This window comes from Pelmatolapia mariae, linkage group LG6 (assembly GCF_036321145.2).
Source record: "Pelmatolapia mariae isolate MD_Pm_ZW linkage group LG6, Pm_UMD_F_2, whole genome shotgun sequence".
NCBI lineage: Eukaryota > Metazoa > Chordata > Actinopteri > Cichliformes > Cichlidae > Pelmatolapia > Pelmatolapia mariae.
The window spans coordinates 24,982,001-25,002,081 of record NC_086232.1 but is presented as its reverse complement, the minus strand read 5'-3'; the positions used below and the strand labels follow the sequence as shown (position 1 = coordinate 25,002,081).

The following is a 20,081-nucleotide window of genomic DNA, read 5'->3' as shown; positions in this document are numbered from 1 at the left end:
GTTGACATCCAGTATCCAGCTCCTCTTAATACATCCACTATGTGAGGACACAGTTTTCTTACCAGAAAATTGGATCATGCTTGACTTCAACTACTAAAACCCCACCCCTGAACAGCAAACATCCAGTCATGGTTTATTAACTATCTTTAGGCGTGATAAGTTTTGGATTTTTCTACACGCTGAACCTGTGTGCATGGTGCAGCAGTAGAAATCACACACAGCATTTAAGGAGTCTTATCTTCTAAACTTTTTCCAATCCTAAAAGTAAAGAATGAAGAAATGAGGTGAGATGCAAATGCTCACTAGCTTACATACTGCATAGTGCATTGGTAACACAAATGGATTGGATAGTTGACAGTTGTGTGATAGTTGTGTTTGTTGTAAGCAATCCGCTGCTTTAAAAATGACTAGAAATTTAGAGCATGTGTACTCTGCAGAACTGGAAAGCTTGACCACTATAACAGTAACAAACGGGATAGGGCACAGCGAACATGCGTGACCCTGAACGCTCCCTTTGAAATAATGTTATCTCATTTGATGAACATTTCTGAGGGTTCCAGATGTGTTGAATCTGTGGCAGAACGAATAGAATGGTAACGATATGGGTGATTTTGGTCAAAGTTAGGATGATTGGATTGTCTTTACTTCACTGTAGCATGGCATAGAAAATTGATTGATTAATGTGCGGTCATAAAAATAGCCTACTGTTTGAAAAAGTTGATTTTTTTCTAATCAGCTCAGATAATTTCATCAAAAATATTCCCAACTGGAAAACCCAGAAGGTCACAATACCAATAGTTTTAATGCTACACACAGTCCGCTGACTTTTGGTTTATGACTGGTTAAAAACTAGATAGGGATACGAAGGCTTGATAGTGTGGGAGGGTCCAAATTTCCAAAATCTACTTGTTTACATAATCAGTTATTGACCTTGCCATACCTGTGTCCTCACAGTATTGTATACCCAAACAGTATTGTGCTGCAGCTCAGGAGAGTATCCGTTGGTTTAAGTGTCACTCAAAGAAAATGCAAACTTCACCGATGTCAAAGATTTGAATTCTTCTCCTCTTTGCAGTCCAAGCGTAGGCGAGTTTGTACTGAGCGGTTCCGGTGCTATCCATCCCTCCCTCATCTCCTTCTCCTTCCTGTGTCTACACGAGGGTGTCAGTGGCGGTCGTAGGTGGAGGCTGTAGCGGTGGCAGCAGGGCCTGCCCCTCGTGATGTTGCACTGTAATAATATGGCGATCCTGGAGGGGGAAAAAAGCAAACACACAACTTTTTTAAGTCACTTAACTGAAAAAAATATGAAAACGTGATGTGAATCCAGGTTCTTTAACCTTGGGCTTTTTTCTTGTCTACATAATCAGATTATTAAAACCTGTAATTTCCACCATGTAAGAGCTGAAAGCAGAGAAAATACATTATTTTAAAATGGTGTGTGTTGAGCATTTTACAGTCAGAAACAGAGCAACGATGGGATTTATATAAGAGCTGTGTTTGATGGAGTCCAATAAAAGGTTTTTTTTGTCTCTACTATTAAGGCCTAACTAACCATCAAGCATGATCGCTTCATGGTTAGCTATCAAGTGTTTGTATTTCCCATTCAAGCTACAGTTGACCACAGTAATCTGCTAGTGACCAAAGCAATCACAATAAGATTTTTGGTGCCACGCCCTCTTTGCAACCGATTTATCCTAGCAACTGTCAGAAATTACTCGCTAACTGCTCAGAGGTCACCAGGCGGTCACTTATTCCACTGTGATAACAGGCTAAATGTATAATAAAAGAAGTTTATTAAATGTGTAATGAAAGACGTTTTGTGATATTTAAGGATTTTTAGTATTTAAAGTTTTTGAATCATTTCACACGAATAAAGAATATTGAAGAAACTGCTTTCATTTGATCCCTTCAGTATATCTGACAAATCCTGATTAGCAGCTGTAAACCAGGTAAAACTGAAAGTGAACTAAGCAAGAATGTAGGCAATTATTCCTCTGTATTTCTCTTTCAAATAAGTTTGACTAATCTGGAGATTTGTTAATATGATTGTCTTGTTCTTTTGCTCATTTCTCTTCCCCGTGGACTTCTGTCGCAATGTCATCACACTGACAGATCGCAGCAATTAACTTGGTCAGAATATTTTTTTTTATTACAGCTAGAACTGATGTTTAAAATGACAAAAAACAGCAAGATGGCTGTAATAAATCTGAATTCTCCCTGAACAACTTACAGCCTACTTAAATATGGTGTAAATGTGAAACGAGCAGCTTCAATTTTCTGTTGAGATTATATTTTACTTTGAATGTGAGCAGTGAAAGGCAGGGATGAGATGACATGAGCTGATGGAGCTAATGACAGAAAAAATAGTCTCTCTTTCATGTACAACCAATAAAATTAACTCCCTGACTCTTTTAGTCTCTCTCTCTCTCTCTCTCTCTCTCTCTCTCACACACACACACACGCACACACACACACACACACACACACACAATCTTAGTGACAGTCTAAGCTGACACACTGAGTACAGCTCTACTACTACTGATCCCCTGAGTCTATTCTCTCCCCAAGGGAGAGGTCAATTCAATACTGTAACCCCAAAGACACGCAGAAACCCACACTTACACACCTTAATACACACAGAAAAAAGCAGTCACCTGCACACACACATCCACACCTGTCTCCGTTCCTTCCATCAATCAGCCTAGCTGTGTGTTGACAGGTTATGTCTGTCCACAGTCCAGGTAATCTCAGGAGCCTCTTTGGGGAAGTGAGGCATTAAGCCGACCTGACAAACTATTTAGTCTCACTCAAGGTTTCAGACGCCCTCTTCTCCCCTTTTGCCTCTTCTTGAAAAACTCCCCTTTCTTTCATGTCTCACCATTTTCCTCATCCGTTCCTTATCCTTTCTTTTGTATCCAAGGCTCTCCCTTCCCCTGCCTTCAATCTTAAGCCTTTCAGTGTCTCCTAATGTGCATCTTGTCCTCATATTATGTGTCCACTCATCCGTTATCATAAACTTCCGTTACAGTCTCACTGCATTTTTTCCCTTTTTGCATGCTCTACTGTCAGCTTTCCTCATCGTGGCATTCCCCCCGTGCATATACAGCACCTGCGTGCTCACAAACACAATGCACTTATTTCTCTTGTACTCTCTTCATCTGCTTCTTTTGTCTTTCTCCACCTACCTTGCATCTGTCCTGCCTGGCTGGTGAAGAGACTGGAGGAGCAGCCGATTTCCGTCCCCAGGAGAGACCCATAATCCTGCTGAAACACTGGGGACAGAGGGATGGAGGGAAGGAGGCAAAAGGAGAGGTGAGGAGAGGAAAAGGTGGGGGTAAGCTAAAGGTCATCACAGTGTGACCTCTCTCACCTATTGACCTTTTAAACCATCACCTTCTGACTGTTTCACCTTTAATCATGACCCCTGAAATGGCTGCTTAGACAATGACTTTGACACCGACTGTTTTAGCTCAGGGTTAATGCCTCCTCTTAAACACTAATGCGGAGCTGTAAAGACAGCGCTGGGATGTCTTTCAGAAACACACATCAATGGTTTTTGAAGTTAAAGTGGCATCCATTTAAGAAAATGGATGCTGCCAAGATATCTAAAAACATTTGGGGGGTGGGGGGGTTAGGTAATGCTTGCTGCTTATTGGAGTCCCTCAGATCAACACTGGTGACTCTTTGGGACTAAATGAGCTGTAACTGTTTGTTACTCTGCACCTTTGTTGCTTGGGCAAGCAAACAGCTAAGATTCTAATATATTATATTACTAACATAGTTCTTTAGAGTAATTTTTAATCTAAAGGTGACTGAAACATAAAACAATAGGTGGTCAGAGTCACTTTCCTCCATGACACCTATATATATTTTAAAAAAACAGTTCATTCAGTCCATTCCTCTCTTGCTATATCTGTTCTTCAGATCCATTCACGCCAAAATTGCCTGTCATTAAAAACAAAAAACCCTCTGCAGACTGTCTGCTACATTACTACAAAGAATGAAATGTAATGCCATGAAAAAGATAAATAGAACAGTATTAGAGAGGGTGGAAGTGGGATGTAAGGTGGAATGTGATGAAACTCCACAGAATACGCTACAATAAACAATATGGGATACACCAACCTAATAGGCTGGGGTTAGGAAATCTCCATGATTCATTGTACGTTGAATACTGCGGATGGGAATATGGACTTCCAGAAAAATCTCCCCCTGTAGGAGAACAGAAAACAGAGACACAAGACATGGTTAAAAACATTAAAGGACAGGGAGGACAATCCCGTCTTGGTTTGGTTTAGGTGAGGACTAGCACAGTTTTAGATAATATTCAGGATATTATTCTTATCTCATTTGGCAGGAACACATGCTTGTGGAAATACTTTGCTCTCTGAAGCTTTAACCGGCCTCTTGTGTTCAACAGAATAGTTTGCAGACTAGTTGATAGGGACAGAACAGGAGAGCTCGGTGCGAATGTAGTGGTCCTGCCATACAGTGGATGATAGTGTAGCTTTTCTCCCTCATTTAATACTTACTGTCTGGGGTCTACTCTTCCTTTTGCCTTCCCCTCCTGCTTTTCCCATCACCCCTTCCCCTTTATTTTTCTCTCTCGTCCTCTGGCCCGCCTGACTGCAGCCCGCCCGTCACCCTTCACATCAAAACAACATTCTCCTCCATTTCTTCTCCTCTTTTTTTTCTCCACATATCTCTGTTGACTTGCTCTCTTTTTTCACTCTTTTGCTCTTTCTTTTCTCCTGAACCTTCACTCCTCCCAGGGGATCCCTCTCCCATAGCTGACAGTCACAGACCCTGATGCCCCCTCCCTCCAACCACCACCCGTTCCTCCTCTCTCCTTCTCGTTCTGTCGGTTCTGCCTCACTGCTCTCCAACACCCCCTCTGAGTGTCAGCCCCCCTGCTGCAGAGAGAAAGACAGAGAGACAGAGAGGGAGAAGGCGAACAGCAGAAGAGAGTTGCTTGCTTAATGAAGGTATGATATTAGACAGAGCGAACAAAAAGGAGGATAATTTGCCTGAGAAGTGCTGAGATAAAACGTGCCGGAGCTGGAGAAGCAAAGTTTGTAGATTATCTCCTCGACTCATTCCAGTCAGCTCATGGATTCGTGCAGCTTTAAAAATGCGCTGAGAAAAATTCAAATGCCTGCGCTGTGTGTGTGTGTGTGTGTGTGTGTGTGTGTATATATATACACATATATACACAAAACAAGTTTTCTTTGTGCTAGTGTGTGCATTTATGTGTGCGTTTAGCTGCGTCTGTCAGGTGGGGTCGGGATGTTGTCTCCATGGCATCCTTGGGTGCGAACATCCTCTCCCTTGTCATCACCGTAGTGACGGCAATGTGTCAGGTTGTTTAGGAGACGAGGGGCGGAGGGGAGAGAGGAGGGGAAAGAAGGCTCAGGGGTCTCCCTGGTGTAGCTCAGTGTCAAGGTCGCACACACACACACACACCCACACACTGTCAAAAACAAACACACATACACACAAACAATCACAGCACACGCATAAACATCCAGCAAACCAAAAACACGCGCACACACAAATATGCTGTCAAACCTGAGGACAGGACGGGGTGAGCGCAGGGGGACAGGGTGACAGGGTTACCCATCTTTAGACGTGCTGTTCCTACATGTCCACTGAGAGTGTGTGTTTCTGCGTGTCAGCCTATGGGTGTGTGTGTGTTTGTCACAGACTGAATGATTGGGAATACAACTTGTAAACAGCATTGTTTTTTGACTGTGCTTCACTCCCGTTTGTGTCTCTCCCTTTATTTTTCTGCAGTGTATTTCACACTGACCACGACCACCACTGCAAGTCTGAGAGAGAGAGAGCGAGCGAGCGAGAGAACAAGAATAGCGGCTGAGGATTGAAACACAAAAGCATCGTAGAAGGCGGAGTGGAAGGGAATGAATGAATTAGTCGTGGGTCACTGGTGATTCTCATTAAAAACAAATTACTAATGTTGAGGAGGGACAGCTGTGCTACTGTGGCTGGTTTCTAATGATACACACACACGCACACACACAAGCTACACAGAAGCGCAAACACACAAATATATGCACACAAACAGACACACGCACCACCCCCTGGGAGCACTGTCACCCACAGTGTAGACAGACAAGAAAGAGGAAGTGGTGAAGCTAAGTACAGCCTCTGAATACACACACGCTCTGACAAACATCCAGCAGGAACTTAGAGGATATGTACGTAGAGATGGGTTGACATCATGTGTGGCGAGAGATGACACAGTTACTGTAAGGGAAAGCTATGTACATTAAAAGTAAAACAGCTTTAGCAAGTGTGCATTTGCTATTACTCATTTTGTGGTGACAAGTCTCCACTGTGGGAAGAAAAAGTAAGTAAGTTGTAAATATATTCGTTTCAGTATGACCTGCTTTTAGGTTAGGTTCGAGGCAGTGGTGCATACTTGCGTGCTTACTGGAGAAGGTAAGTCTCCATACGTCAGTGTAAGGTGATGGAAACATGACTGTGTGTGTGTGTGTGTGTGTGTGTGTGTGTGTGTGTGTGTGTGTGTGTGTGTGTGTGTGTGTCTACTCACCAGGTACCATTCCAGTGAGGGAGGGGGTGGAGTAGCTGCCCTGTCCAGTAGGAGGGACATGAGGAGGGTAGCCTGGCAGAGTGGTGCTGGCTAGATCTCGACCTGTAATCAAACACACACACAGACACACACACATTTGTTGTCATCAGTGTCTTTCTACTATAAGTGCTATTACACTGTCCTGTGTCAAAAAATAACATTTCTACTGTTTTCCAGAAAATAATTAATATTACATAATTCACTGATGCAGAGTTGAAAAATGGCAATAAAACTATCATCACATTCAATTTTGTCACAAAATGTGAATCCATTTTTCGCATAGGGCCCATTTTTACTCATTAAAATTCAGCTTCTTTAACACAATTTACATATTTTATAGGTTTCTTTTAACTGGACAGAATAAACAATTGACATGGATGCAAAGTTACTGCTTTTGTGCAGTAGGAGAAAAGGCTGGCTCTGGAGCAATCTGGATCGTACTCACAACCCACTGCACCCAAAAGATCTTCAGCATCACCAGAATAAACGAAGTCATCATCCATTAGAAAGAATGGAATAAGATCCTTCTCACAATGCCTATAAGAGGAAAGTTTGGTTCCTGGAGCCAGGAAGCTTTTCTCACCGAGTCTAGACTCAAGCATCTCATCTGCTTCCTTTGCCAGATCCAAATCTGGTACTAAGTCATTTAACTCTGACTAAGTGAATAACCGGGGGACAACTGAGACACTATAAGAGATCTTCAAAGTCTTCATCACTACATTGTTGCAGGCAAAACATCATCAGACTCCTCTCTCTCATCAACTAAGCCAGTGCTGATACCATGTTAGGTTGTTTGTCTTGGCACCAAAATAAGCAAAGTATACCCTTTTTTTTCTTTTTCTTTTTTCTTTCTTTCTTTCTTTCTTTCTTTCTTTCTTTCTTTCTTTCTTTTCTTTTTTACAAAAAATCTGTTATTTTTTTTGCTGCAGTTTGGATGTAGTGAAGCTTCCACGGATGCAGCAAAAAACATCTGGATCATGATTGGCACTTGTGAAAAAATGTGATGTACTAGAAAAAAATTATATATATATATTTATCAAAAGCCCAAAATGATTAAAGAACAGCATAATCATATTAATGTGTCCTTGATTGGTACCTGGGTTTAATGACCTTTAATTGTTTCTTGTTGGACCAGAAGAAGACTTTTAGTGCTAAAATACATTTAGCAATAAGTATAACTGCTATAAATACAGAAATAGTGCTGACCACAGAGAGTATAAAAGCCTCTTTAATAAAGTAATGGGCTCAACATTAAAATAAAAAATAAAATAAAATAAAAATTGAGATTTAAAGGAAAATTGATTAAAACCAAACTGCAAAATCTTTCTCACAGTGATGAGTGATTTCAATTAATATCACTTAATGAAAAAGGTAAGCAGTGTTTTTATTTTACTAAATCATGCAGGAGCAGGGCATCCTTTTTTCCTTTTGTTTCCTCCAGTCTTGTTTTCCATCTCCTGGCATCTATTAATTTACCAACTTCCCCCGTCTCTCGTTACCTGAATCTCCCCCTCCTTGCTCTGTCTGTCACTTGGTGGATAGGATATATAACTGCATTAGACTACATGACAGTGTGTCGACCCAAATCATTTCTCTATGTTTGCGCGCAGTAGACACTGGAAGTGCGTGGAGAGGGTGCCCTCCATTCATCATCATCATATACACACACTCAACCACACACACATGCATCAACACCCTCCTCCTGCCCCCTGCACACACACATTTATCATCATCATAAACAGCTCGGATGCTAACACCATCAATCCCATTCACTTCCCTTCCACTTAACCACCACTAACTAAGTGAGGAGGAGGAGGAGGAAGAGGAAAGGGGAATAAGGTGGGAGAGGAAAATACAGAATATAAAAAACAAGAGGAACAGAAATAGCAAAAAGCAAAAAAGAGCAAACAGGTACGAGAATAAGAGAGGAGGGATATGTGCTAGAAGGTCAACAGCTGTGGTAGATAGATATTTGTTTTCATGAGATAAAGTAAAATGGTTTGGACATATGACTGGGAGGGTTAGTGGATATATTAGAAAAAGGATGTTGAAAAAGGAGCTGCCAGGCAGGAGGAAAAGAGGAAGATGAGGCAAGGTGGTTGACATGCAGGAGGTTGGTGTGGCACAGGTGGAAGCTAGGGACAGGGTGAGATGGGGGCAGATGAATGGCTGTGGTGACACCTAAAGAAGAAATTGTTGAGTAAAAGCAATATCACAGTATTAGTTTTCTCCATCTCCTGTATAAGTAACCATCCTGCACTCAAAAGTATTTTAAAGAAAGTATTAAAAGCTTAATTCAGTCATCAAGTATGGCAACCTAGATTTATAATGTCACAATCTACTATTTTATTTATATTTTATTTAGTATTTTATAAACTGCCTGTACATTATATTTGTTTGAAATTTATGGTTCATACATTGAATAAAGACTCAAGAAAATAGACTGTACAGTAAAGATGGACATCGGAGATTGGCATGAAAAGTGTAGCCAATGCTGAAATGCTTTAAACTAGCAGTACCGATAATGACCAGCAGAGGGCAACTCATCGGGTCTGATTGTGTAGAAGTGTGTAGAAGAAAAACATCCCATTGTTCAGTTTATTTATTACTTTTTTAAATGTTTTCCTCACAAGCTTCAATTTTTAATAGTATTTTTCAATACAGCATGATGAAATAAATTATGATCCTATTCAGAGTACAATAACCAATAAGCAGGGTGTGCTTTAGGGATTTGCTACTCTTGAATTAACAATTCAAAACAATGTAGACCTGCAGTGTGGTTTTTCAGTCAGATCTATGCCTTGCTTGTTTATGAGTTACACAAATACACATCTGGTCATTTTTGTGTTGTTGTTTTTTTGTGTTTTTTTGTTTGTTTAGTAAGCATGTTTTGTAAAATTATTATCCTATTTAATATCACACTGAATATCCCCTAACCTTAATCAAGCTAGCAACTAATGTGAGCATTAGCCTAATAAAGGATCATTTTAAAAGACCAGTAAAGAATATGAAACTGCAGAACAGCAGTCCACACACAAACAGGCAAAATCTAATGGCTAAGCCAATGTTACGTAAGTGGACAAATCATTAATTGTAGGGTCCTGCTCTGGTCAAACAAAATTCAGCCAATAAAAGCAGCACACTGTTGTTTTAGTTTGAGTATCTTAGAAAAAGCGGAGCAGGAGATTGGCAGATGCATTAGTCTAATGTCTGCAGTGATGCAGAGGCTATAACAGTATGTTGTAGAGAAGAGAGTCGAGCGAAAAGCAAAGCTGTTGATTTACTGGTTGACCCACATTTCTGTCCTTGCCTGTGACCATTGGCTGTGGGTAGTCAATGAAAACTTGAGGATGGATGGATGGATGGATGGATTTTATTGCAACCCATCAAATATTTGTTGAGCCATTTCACTCAACACTATTTAAAATATCTAGTTTCATAAATAAAAGGTCTGAGACCTAGGAAGTTGACTGGCTGGCAAACATTGTCATGTCTATGGATAATGTGGCCTCCAATTACATTTCAGCAAGTATACATAGATAAAAAATTCCAACTGTACATGTTCCCATGCTAGGGAAAGTGGACAAATGGAGCAATAAAAGAAAAACAGCATTTATGGTCCTTATCAGCAAAAAATTTACATCTTAAATCCTTTCATTTTTCTGTCCTCTTTACTTCCTATTTCCCTCTGCACCTCCCTCCCTACTTGTGTTTCTCCCTCACATATTGCTTCCCTACTCCAGCCTCTCTCTGTCCCTCTCCGCCTCCTCTCTCCTGTCTCGTGTAGTAAAGTTTTTCTCTGTGTTTGACGCGACAGCGAGGCATTAGTGCAGACGGGCTACTCATCCGCTCAGGGTCAGTGCACAGGGCAAGGAGGAGAGGGAGGAGAGGCTGAGAGAGAGGAGAGATGGACTCTCTACAGCCCAACTTAGAGGGGGCAGACAGGGCCAGATCCTCTGAGGTGTGTATGCATGAGTGTGTATGAACACGAAAGTGCACACAGCGTATTTGTGCATATGTTTGCCAGTTGTATTGATGTATCTGTTCTCCACAGCTTTCCTGCAGAGGTCAACGAACAAGTACAAGTCTCCTCCACGCTCACTTGCAGCTACAGATGAACACACATCCTCTGCCTCTCTTACTCTCATACTGTCTGCCTATCTAACTCTCCCATTTCAGCCAGCCATCAGAGCAACACATGTCAAACCTGGAGGGATCAAGCGGGCACAGTGTGTGTCCCTTTGTGTGTTTTTGTGCTATAGTAGACTGGGTGAAGTTCAGGATAAAATAAAATGCCCTACAGATTTGGAAAGACCTTAGAAAGGAGGGATGAGAGTGTGAGTGTTGCTCTACAGCATGTGTCCAGTGTATCACCACTTCAAGGATGCAATAACATTGCGTCAAACACACAGACGTCTGATCCCCTTGAGGGAGCTCTATTCTCAGGGAAAAGACAGGCAAGGAAATGTATGCATAATATTCAGAAGGTGTGTGTGTGTAACAGAATGTGTGTGTTTGCATGCATAAGCAGAAATGGAAATTTTTATCTTGCTCTCTTTTGCTCATGCTCTCCGTGTCTCGCTCTTTCTCTCTTCCAGCACGAGCAGGTAATATTCCTCAGTGGTTTCAGGCGGCAAAAACGAGCCCATTCCCAGATATCCCAAATTCCCAGCTCTATGATTCCCCTCATTACAGATGGGAGCGTCAAAGCCTTGTCCAAGTGCTCCCTGGTCTACTCTTAATTAACCACTGCCTCTCCCAGTGCCCCTAAATGGAAAAGGAGGAATAGACGAGGCTCTCACTTTTCATCCATCCTTCCACCTTTCTTTTCCTCCTTCCCTCTGAGTTTCCTTACTCCTTTGAGATCCAAAGCGTTAAGCTCTTTAAGCCCTGACAATTTTGTAGCTCCTGCCACTGCTGAGGTAGACTTAAAAAGCCTTTACTTTACTCTCTGGGTGTGTGTGTGTTGTTTAAATACGACTGTCAGAGCTCCAGCTAAGGCTTGACTCTAAAGTATAAAACGCCAGAGTTTTGTCTTCTGACTGAAATATTTTATGGAATTTTTATGTGTGAATTATGGGATTGTGCAGCAATAGGTTAGCAGTTTTAATCCTAAAACAAAACAAAACAAAACAATCCTTTAATTCTCTCTTAAAAAAAAACCATTCACACTTTTTTGTGTAACCAAATAGGAGGGTAGTAATTATAAAAGAATTCAAAAATCTCACTCTTCATAGTACACATGCACTACTTTTTTAGTCTGTTTCAAACATTAAATATCCACAACAGATCATTCCACTTCTAAGACGTTTGCTCCTCTAAAAGGCAAAAGCAACATGAAGAAAAGAAATGTGTACTGAAACTGAGTGGAAACAGGTCATTACCAAGTGAAGCGGAGTACAAAACTTTATGGGAAAATTAACATTTATATGAAAACCCTTTATTTAGTCATTTCAAAATGTCTTTCAGAGGTGAAGTTAAGATTATTAGCTAGGTGTAACTTTTACCTGGAACTAGTGAGTAGGACTGTGGCCCGGAGACGCTGGCTCCTAACTCTGCCCCTGTGCCCGGATTGGCCAAACTGTTCTTCATCTCATCCAGTCCTCCTGCTAATGAAGCCATGGCCGAATAATCTGACGTCTGGAAGAAAGGAGGAAGTAAACAAAGGGTAAACTTATTAACAAAACGTGAAAACAACAAGTACATGTTATGAGGCTAGCTTGCTGTTAGATCTAACGCGGATGCAGTGTTTGTTACATCCTGCTACATTTTCAGCATGCTGCACTTTCCTCAGAGCAGAGAGCAAAAGCGCTTTAGAATGAACACAAACTCACAGACACACACAGACTCACACGCACATACAGAAACACACCTACAGCTGAGAGTTTATTGATCTGTTTACAAAGACAGGGATTTACTGTACAACCAAGTCCAACAGTCTATAACCACAGGATCAGCTTGCTCTTTCTCTTCATCCCTCACACACACAGGATACATAGACACGCGTATATATATCCACACATACGCGCTGGCATTACATAGACCACGGCTAACACAAAGCCTCTTGTCTCCCCAGATACCAACAACAATAAGAACTGTGATCATCTCAGCACACCTACACACGTTCTCCCAGTGGTGTTAACCCAGCATACACACACGCTGCAAAAACTTAAAAAGCACTCAGAGAAGACTGACGTGACAAAACAATATGTCACTGTCTGAATGTACAGTGTTTTTAGAAACAAAATAATATTGAAGTTTAAAAAAAGGGAGGCTGAAAAGAAATAAAGAAGCATGTGATAATGTGATCCAGACAAAAAAAAACACTGCAAAAAAAACAACCCCAAACACATCAAAGGAAATTAGCTTAACTAGCAAGACACACAAAAGAAGAAAACCAGAAAATACAACAGTATGGTCATACAGTACACAAATGTCAAATAACTCACTGTCCACAACATGGGTTATGATCTTTGGATCATACGGACAAAAGAGGTCTTTAATAACCCAGCCTGGCTGAAAGGCAGTGAGATGGGTGGATAATGGAAACTGTCCGCTCACCTGTGTTTGACCCCAGCACAGAGTCACGACCCATCCATCCTCATTTCTCTACTAGACAAGTGTGCGTGTAATTATGTGTGGTCCAGGCATTACTCATCATGCAGGGACTTAAATCACTGTACACAGTGACTTACTCGGGACATACCCCTTATTGGGACAAAATCCCCGTCATGCAAATGATAACATTTTAAGGTGAATATATGTCTTTTTCGTAGTGTTAGGCAGGTAGGCAAAGGTTAAAGTCATGTATTGACCTCTGAAGTCAGAGATACGCACATTACCATGTGTGTGTAATAATAACAATAATAAAGGCTGTGCAGAAATTGACACTTTTAAAAAAAAGGTTGGCTCTCATGCTCATGCAGCATCAGGATGTTTAAGCTGATCTGTTCCTTAAAATGCAGAAAAGGAAGTAACATCATAAGTAAGTCAGTGCAGAAAAGAGGTGCACTAGAAATAAAAATGTGAGGCTCACAATAAAATATTTAAGTCCATTCCTTGGTGACCTTGACGTTTATCCTCATTGCTTTGAGACAAGTGATCATATAAATAAACCTTGCATTACAGCAACAAGCAAATGCAAGCAAAGCATACAAGCAAACACCATTCATTATTTTGTGGCCACAATTAAGACTGTGTGGAGTAGTACATTCAGTCGTTTGCTCATTAAATCTGTTGTGTTAATTGACTACTGCGAGGTAAGCGTTAGCTCTGCTTTAGGTAAGAGTTCATGTCACATGAATGTTTCTGCAGCAGTGTTTTTAACCAGAAAGCCATAATGACTGAGCTAACTAAACTGCTCTCAGTCAGCTTCAATTAATTTGTGTATGCACTAAACAGCCCTACTCACAGTATTGGAAAAGAGACACATATTCATCTGGAGTTCGGCAATTAAATATAAGCATACAGTGTATGATTATTTAGGGGTGGCTTAAAAAAAGCTTAGTAAGTTGGTCATTAAATTCTCCTCCTGACTGCATTTTGAAGCACACTCGACCAACACACTGAACCTCAAATTGTTCCCACTGTATGAGTAAATAAAACTGAGCAAATGAAATATTGCACTTTATTGTGTGAAATTCCTTCTGCAGTTTTTCCTCCCATTCTGTTACTACTGATGTGTGTGTGTGTGTGTGTGTGTGTGTGTGTGTGTGTGTGTGTGTGTGTGTGTGTGTGTGTGTGTGTGTGTGTGTGTGTGTGCGTGTGTGTGTACACTAATGACACCAATCAGAATTTCCTTTAGGTGATGAGGTGAGAGTTTTGCACTGACCCTTTTAATACGTCTGCATCTGTGTGTGTGGAGGTGTAAGTGTAGGCGTGTGTTTGTGCTCACTGACCTCTTAAACACCCCTGTGCTCGTCAACACACAACACAACCACTGGACTGTGACCTGCCAAATAAGAGCTTACGCAGTACACTACACACATCCTCCCTCACTCTCTCTCTCTCTCTCTTTGGACTTCAGACACACTTTTAAGCTCTCTTTTCTCTCGCTCATCAAACACATCACACCTGTAGTTTCTTCATCCAATCATATGAGCTATCACTGCACAGCCGCCCGCCCGACCCTCCCCCCCATTCTCTTGGCCGCTCTCTGTCTTATTATAATGGTGTCTAATGTGTCCATGTATCCGTGTGTAGATGGGGGCCAGGCAGCAGCAGCACCAGAGAAGAAGGGGTCTGCCGTGGTAATTGGCCATGATGAAGTTTGGCCAGTGGGGTGACAGGCCTGCTAAGGAAGATGGATCATTCTCATTCGCCCCCGTAAATGTTGTCAATTCCACCGCTCATACAGCGCCATCAGCCCTCATCAAAGAGGAGGGACGCAGCTGCCGGGCCATGGAGGGGTTGGGGTTTGGGGTTGGCGATGCTGATGGGGAGGGGTTGTTTGGGGCAAGATGGGAGGATGCAAGTAAAGGTGGCAGGAGGGGGACCTGGTAGATATAAAGGGTCGCTATAAAGAAATAATAAGGAATAAGGAGGAGACAGGAAATGGGGCTGAGATGGAGGGAAATGTTAATTGATTGATAAATTAGTGGGATAGAGAAAAGAATGTAGAGCATGGCACTCAGCAGCAGCATCCCACCAATATATGGTAATACTGAAAACTTGGTCATTTTTAGTTTTTCTTCTGTGACCAATGAGATAAAGCATTTGAAGTTAACTAACTCACAAACCTGACATTGCTTTGAAACCTAAGTCTTCACATTCTTGGATCTGTCACCAAAAGTGGACTCCCCTGATCAAATTTCACTTCATTACTCCACTAAAGTTACACATCATGGACGGCACTCACTGTTTTCAGTGTTTTATTTTCATTTTATATAAATGCAGCACTTTTTTTAGGGTATAACATACACATTTTCTCATTGGTTGATGATTGCTGTCTGCTTCGATGCATTTTCTCCTTTCTTGTTTCATTAACTCTGTCTTCTAAAGGGTTAACAGATAAGTCCTTTATCATAACACTTTAACTCTTTAAAAGCAACTGCACTAAGTTTTAATCTCACTCGTTCTATCACCGTCTCACTTCCACGCAGCAGCTTGGTCTGCTGAGTCAGAAATGGGACAGATGTGCCCAACTCAGCCAGACACACACACATAAACACAAACAAACACACAAATACACACACAGACCGGCCCTTCTGTACCATTTGCATAATAGTATTTCCTATTTTCACCACTTCCAAAATAGCTCGTGATTTCTCCATCTCCCACTCTCTCTCTCCCATTCGCCACATTGGCTTGAGTGCTCCTGATGGAAAATTGCTTGACTATAAACAAATACAATTCCCTCAGTGGCCCACAGACTGAGACAGGGATTGTGGGGAAGGAATTTATCTGTGCTCAAACTGAGCGTGGCGGCAAGGGGAGGTTACTCATTTCCAAACAGGCGACTCATGGAGGCTCAGCTCCTTATGAGTCACGAGGCCGCTGTAGGCCACATGAGTGGAAATTTTACATTTTTTATAATTAATTAATTTATCTAAGTTTTGCTGTTATTTACTGTTATACTTCCTGTATGCATGATAAAACAAACAAACAAAAACGTTTAGTGTAGTGATTACACAATGACACAAAGTCTGCTCTTTTTCATTCTACACAAATTTGAGCAGCATGGTTGATGCGTCTGATCACACTTAAATAGTTTCAGTGTTAATAATAAAATGTTGTGGCTTTGTGCATCTAAATCCAATCTTCAACTGAAAGCTACTTTTAACTGCGTCCAGACGCCCTTCCTGGTACAACCCCACAGGATTTGTGTCTCCTCCTAGAATCAAAAAGTGTATCTTTTACTTTTCAGTTAAATGTGTGAACCACTACACTCTGGAGCCATCAAATTCAATCTCTAACTCCACTGTGAAATTTCCTACAGGATACTTTAATAAGCTCACGCTATAAAGCGATGAATTTAGCATTATTTCTAGTTTCCCGACTACTTGTTTTCTCTTGATTTATTATTTGTTGTGTGGGGAAAACATTCTGCAGTCAATGATGAGATGATCTAGCTGAAATGACCTGAGATGCATTCTTCATTTTTGCGTTTGGTGCAGCAGTAAAGAGTAGACAGGAAAGTAGGGAAGACACAAAGGGTCAAGGGGCGGATTCAAACCCGGGCCGCTGCATTTCAACCACAGGGCATCTGAGCCAAACTGGAGCCCAAGATAGAAATCCTTTTAAGTAAAGAAAAAAATCTATAATATCAGTCTACTTTTTCTCCGTCCACATCTCAGTGTAAACTGGTTCGTACTGGGGTGGGCATTTGGACCCAGGGCAGCACGGATGGGCGGGGGTGCTGTCAGCCCTGCTGATTTATCACCTGGGTAATAGAAAGTGATTGAAGGGAAATTCAAATGAACTCTCTCTGACAGGCACACATGCAGACACACATACGAGCACGCACACATAAATTAATAGCGGGACTTAATAGACTACAGGGTGAAGTGGAACAAGAGCAAGAGAGGCAGATGAGATAAAAGCAGGGCTTGTTAGGAAAGAAAGATAAAGAAAAAGGTCTGAAATAAACAGGATAGACAAGTAACTACTGCTGACAGATAAAATAAGATTTGCTTGCGAGCGGTATTGCTTTTGGTCTCTTCAAGTGGGACGAAGGAAGACAAAATAATGAGTAAGCCTCATGTTTTAGTGCAAGAAAGCTAGAAAATAATGAGGAGCTTGACATAACCACTGAGATTACAGTTTATTAGTATAACACCTGAATCTGAGCCTCTTGCTCTTCTGTCTTTACTTTGGTTTTCACAGTTTTGGACACGTTTTGTCCGATGCACACACACTGACTCGCGCTTCATAAAAGACGACCCCATACAAAACATCACCAGCAGGGACAAGTCTGTCACGAATGTCAGTCGCAAGGCAGGGTGACCCTCCTTGACCATAACCCCACCAATAGTGGTTACTGCTCACACTCACGCACACATGTACACACACCTCAGCCCACATACCAAAGAGCCTAAGCTGTGGCTGCCAGCGTTAAGGCTAAGAGTGTCAATCATTCCCAGTGGGAAAAAGGGGGGTTAGCAGAGGTGGAGGACCAGATAGTCATGTAGATTTGTGTGTGTGTGTTTGTGTGTATGCGGTTGCGATTGCTTGGGTCTCTTTGTAATGCACTTCTTAAAGCCAGTTTGACCCCAGTTTGATTCCCCTATCCCAGACCCCGACCCCAGTGGCTTGACCGGACTCAGACAGGACACTGACCTATGAATCATGGGTATTATAGTCTTGAGTCCCAGTCTATAGAGCTACTACAGCCAATCCCTGTCGACCTCTCGCCCTGTGCCACTCAACTCCCCATGTCGGTCAGAGGAAAGAGAATGGACTAAAAAGCCAAACTCTGCCCTGTAGGTCTAAGGCTGCAGCCTATTTATGCTTCCATATACTCCGACTCCTCAGGAGTTTGCTTGTACTCTTGCCCTTGGCACTGACTGAATAAATAAACCAGAAGCAGTGGCAGCTTGAAAGCTCGCTGAAACAAAAATGTCATTTTGAAACATTGGCCAAATATTTCCTTAATATTGACCGTTGGGCTGCTGATTAGAAGGCATCTGAGAAAAGGTAGAGAGAATACAAATGCTAGCTTGTTGTCATTTTGTTATTCAGCATACCACTTACACCTGTCTATTCCACTCAGATTTACATTAATTTACTCCTGAGAAAGGGCGGGAGGTCAATTTAGATGCAACATTAGGACACACAGACACACCCTTTCTCGCTCTCGGTTTTCTTGTCTCGTTTTTTCTCTTTTTCTCTCACATGCAAACGATCACACGCATACGCAGCACATTCCCAAGACGCATCAGCATGCAGACAGCGGCACTGCCGTCCCACCAAGCAGCAGGAAGTGAGGTCATAATGAGAGTCGGGTCAATATGTTCATTAACCCCTGTAGCGTGTCTACATTATAGGAACATCAATAGAGCAGGTCTGACTCATCACAGTGTCTATCAGGCCAAAGAAACTCACAGCAGTTTGTCAAGCCAACAGTGAAACACGACTTGATGCTGACACTTTGAAAGCTCACAGCAACATGAAAGAATTGGGGAAAAAAACAGGATGAATGAAGCGCTTGGATAGAGAGAGAGCTTTTTTAAAATGGGATTATTTGTTGTGCAATATGACAGCAGTCAGCAACATTGACATGGCATGGCAAGGCATAGCAGGCAGGCTTTTTTTTCTAAAAACAGAGACAAATATTTTATATGACAGTCAGATAAACCTTAAATGTTAACTGGTAAACTACAAACTAATCTGGCTTCTGTACTATGTAAATCCCAAAATAGTCCATTACATTTTAAGCTTTCCTGCCTTACATTTGTTCACTATCAGCTACAAAAAATGAATTTTGCACCTGTGTCCACTGGAAAACCCAAATAACTGTCATATCGGTGGCAGTCTGAAACTCCTGCACACTGTCTCTTTAAACGATGAGACTTGTGCCATTCTACAGTTTTGCTCTTATTGATGAAAAGACCAAAAACAACAATGTGTTAGTCTAGCGCTGTTTGTTTTAATTTTGTTTGCATTTGTGGCACGCAACCGTTGAGCATTCATTCTTGGATGTTTTTATTTGGAGATTCCAGGTTGGTGAAAGTAGGCCGTCTTTTTTATATTGTGCTTATTTTTTGTCAGAGATTGTAAATAAAAAAACACACATTCTGAAAAGGATGAGAGGCCCGTTAACCTCTGTGAAGCAGTTACACCTACATCCCAGGTAGGCCCAGGTATTATTTTCTTGACTAAAACCAGAGGTGGTGAAGGGCCACGGTTAGCAGGATGAAAAAATGTATGTCTTTGAACGAGGACAAAGCACTTGTTAGTGGGGAAACATATTTGTTGCTTTGGATCTTTTCATGGTCTTGTAAACAGTAAGAAGAAAAATGTCTGAACTCAGCGAAAAAAGACTTACAGTATAGGATGGCTGAATGGCTGTTGTGCTGTGACAGTGACTTGAAGTACACTGCTGTGTCTGGTGGCCATGGGGGTGATAACACAGGAGACGCCACTTCTGCTTTAGTCAGCTCCTGTTTGTTTTTCATGAGCGGTTATCTCCTGTCACAGCCCCTATTTTTCATTAGCCCACAACTACATTCTTGTTGACTCCTAACCTCTTCCCAACCTCAGCCTCAGCCCAGAGCCTGCACGATGCCTCGCCCTTACCTTGCCAGAATCAGGGCTCACATAGAGGTCAGAGCTGGACTGGATTGGACAGGATGGCTGTCTGTCAAAGAGGCGGTCCAATACCTCGATCTGCTGTGGCGAGAATAGCTCCCCTCTCATCTGCTTCCTGAGGAAGTCCCGCCCACTGTGGCCGTGTCCATTGGCCAGCGGTGACTCCTGCAAACCTGCACAGAGAGGACAGGCGAATGGAGAGGGGTTAGACAGGCTGTAAATG

General features: G+C 41.8%; 1 protein-coding gene across 2 annotated transcripts in view; it reads right to left on the bottom strand.

Annotated features, from left to right (window-relative positions):
- Positions 1–1,080: 1,080 nt before the first annotated feature.
- Positions 1,081–20,081, bottom strand: part of pax5 (paired box 5) — a 50,188-nt gene continuing 31,187 nt past the window's right edge. For both annotated transcript variants that reach the window (XM_063475312.1, XM_063475313.1), the window contains exons 6-11: positions 19,931–20,031; positions 12,118–12,250; positions 6,572–6,673; positions 4,126–4,212; positions 3,186–3,272; positions 1,081–1,247 (exon numbers count right to left, since the gene is read on the bottom strand). In XM_063475312.1, coding sequence (XP_063331382.1) covers positions 1,165–1,247; positions 3,186–3,272; positions 4,126–4,212; positions 6,572–6,673; positions 12,118–12,250; positions 19,931–20,031 — 593 coding nt within the window. In that variant the 3' untranslated portion in view covers positions 1,081–1,164. The remainder of the gene's footprint in view (positions 1,248–3,185; positions 3,273–4,125; positions 4,213–6,571; positions 6,674–12,117; positions 12,251–19,930; positions 20,032–20,081) is intronic.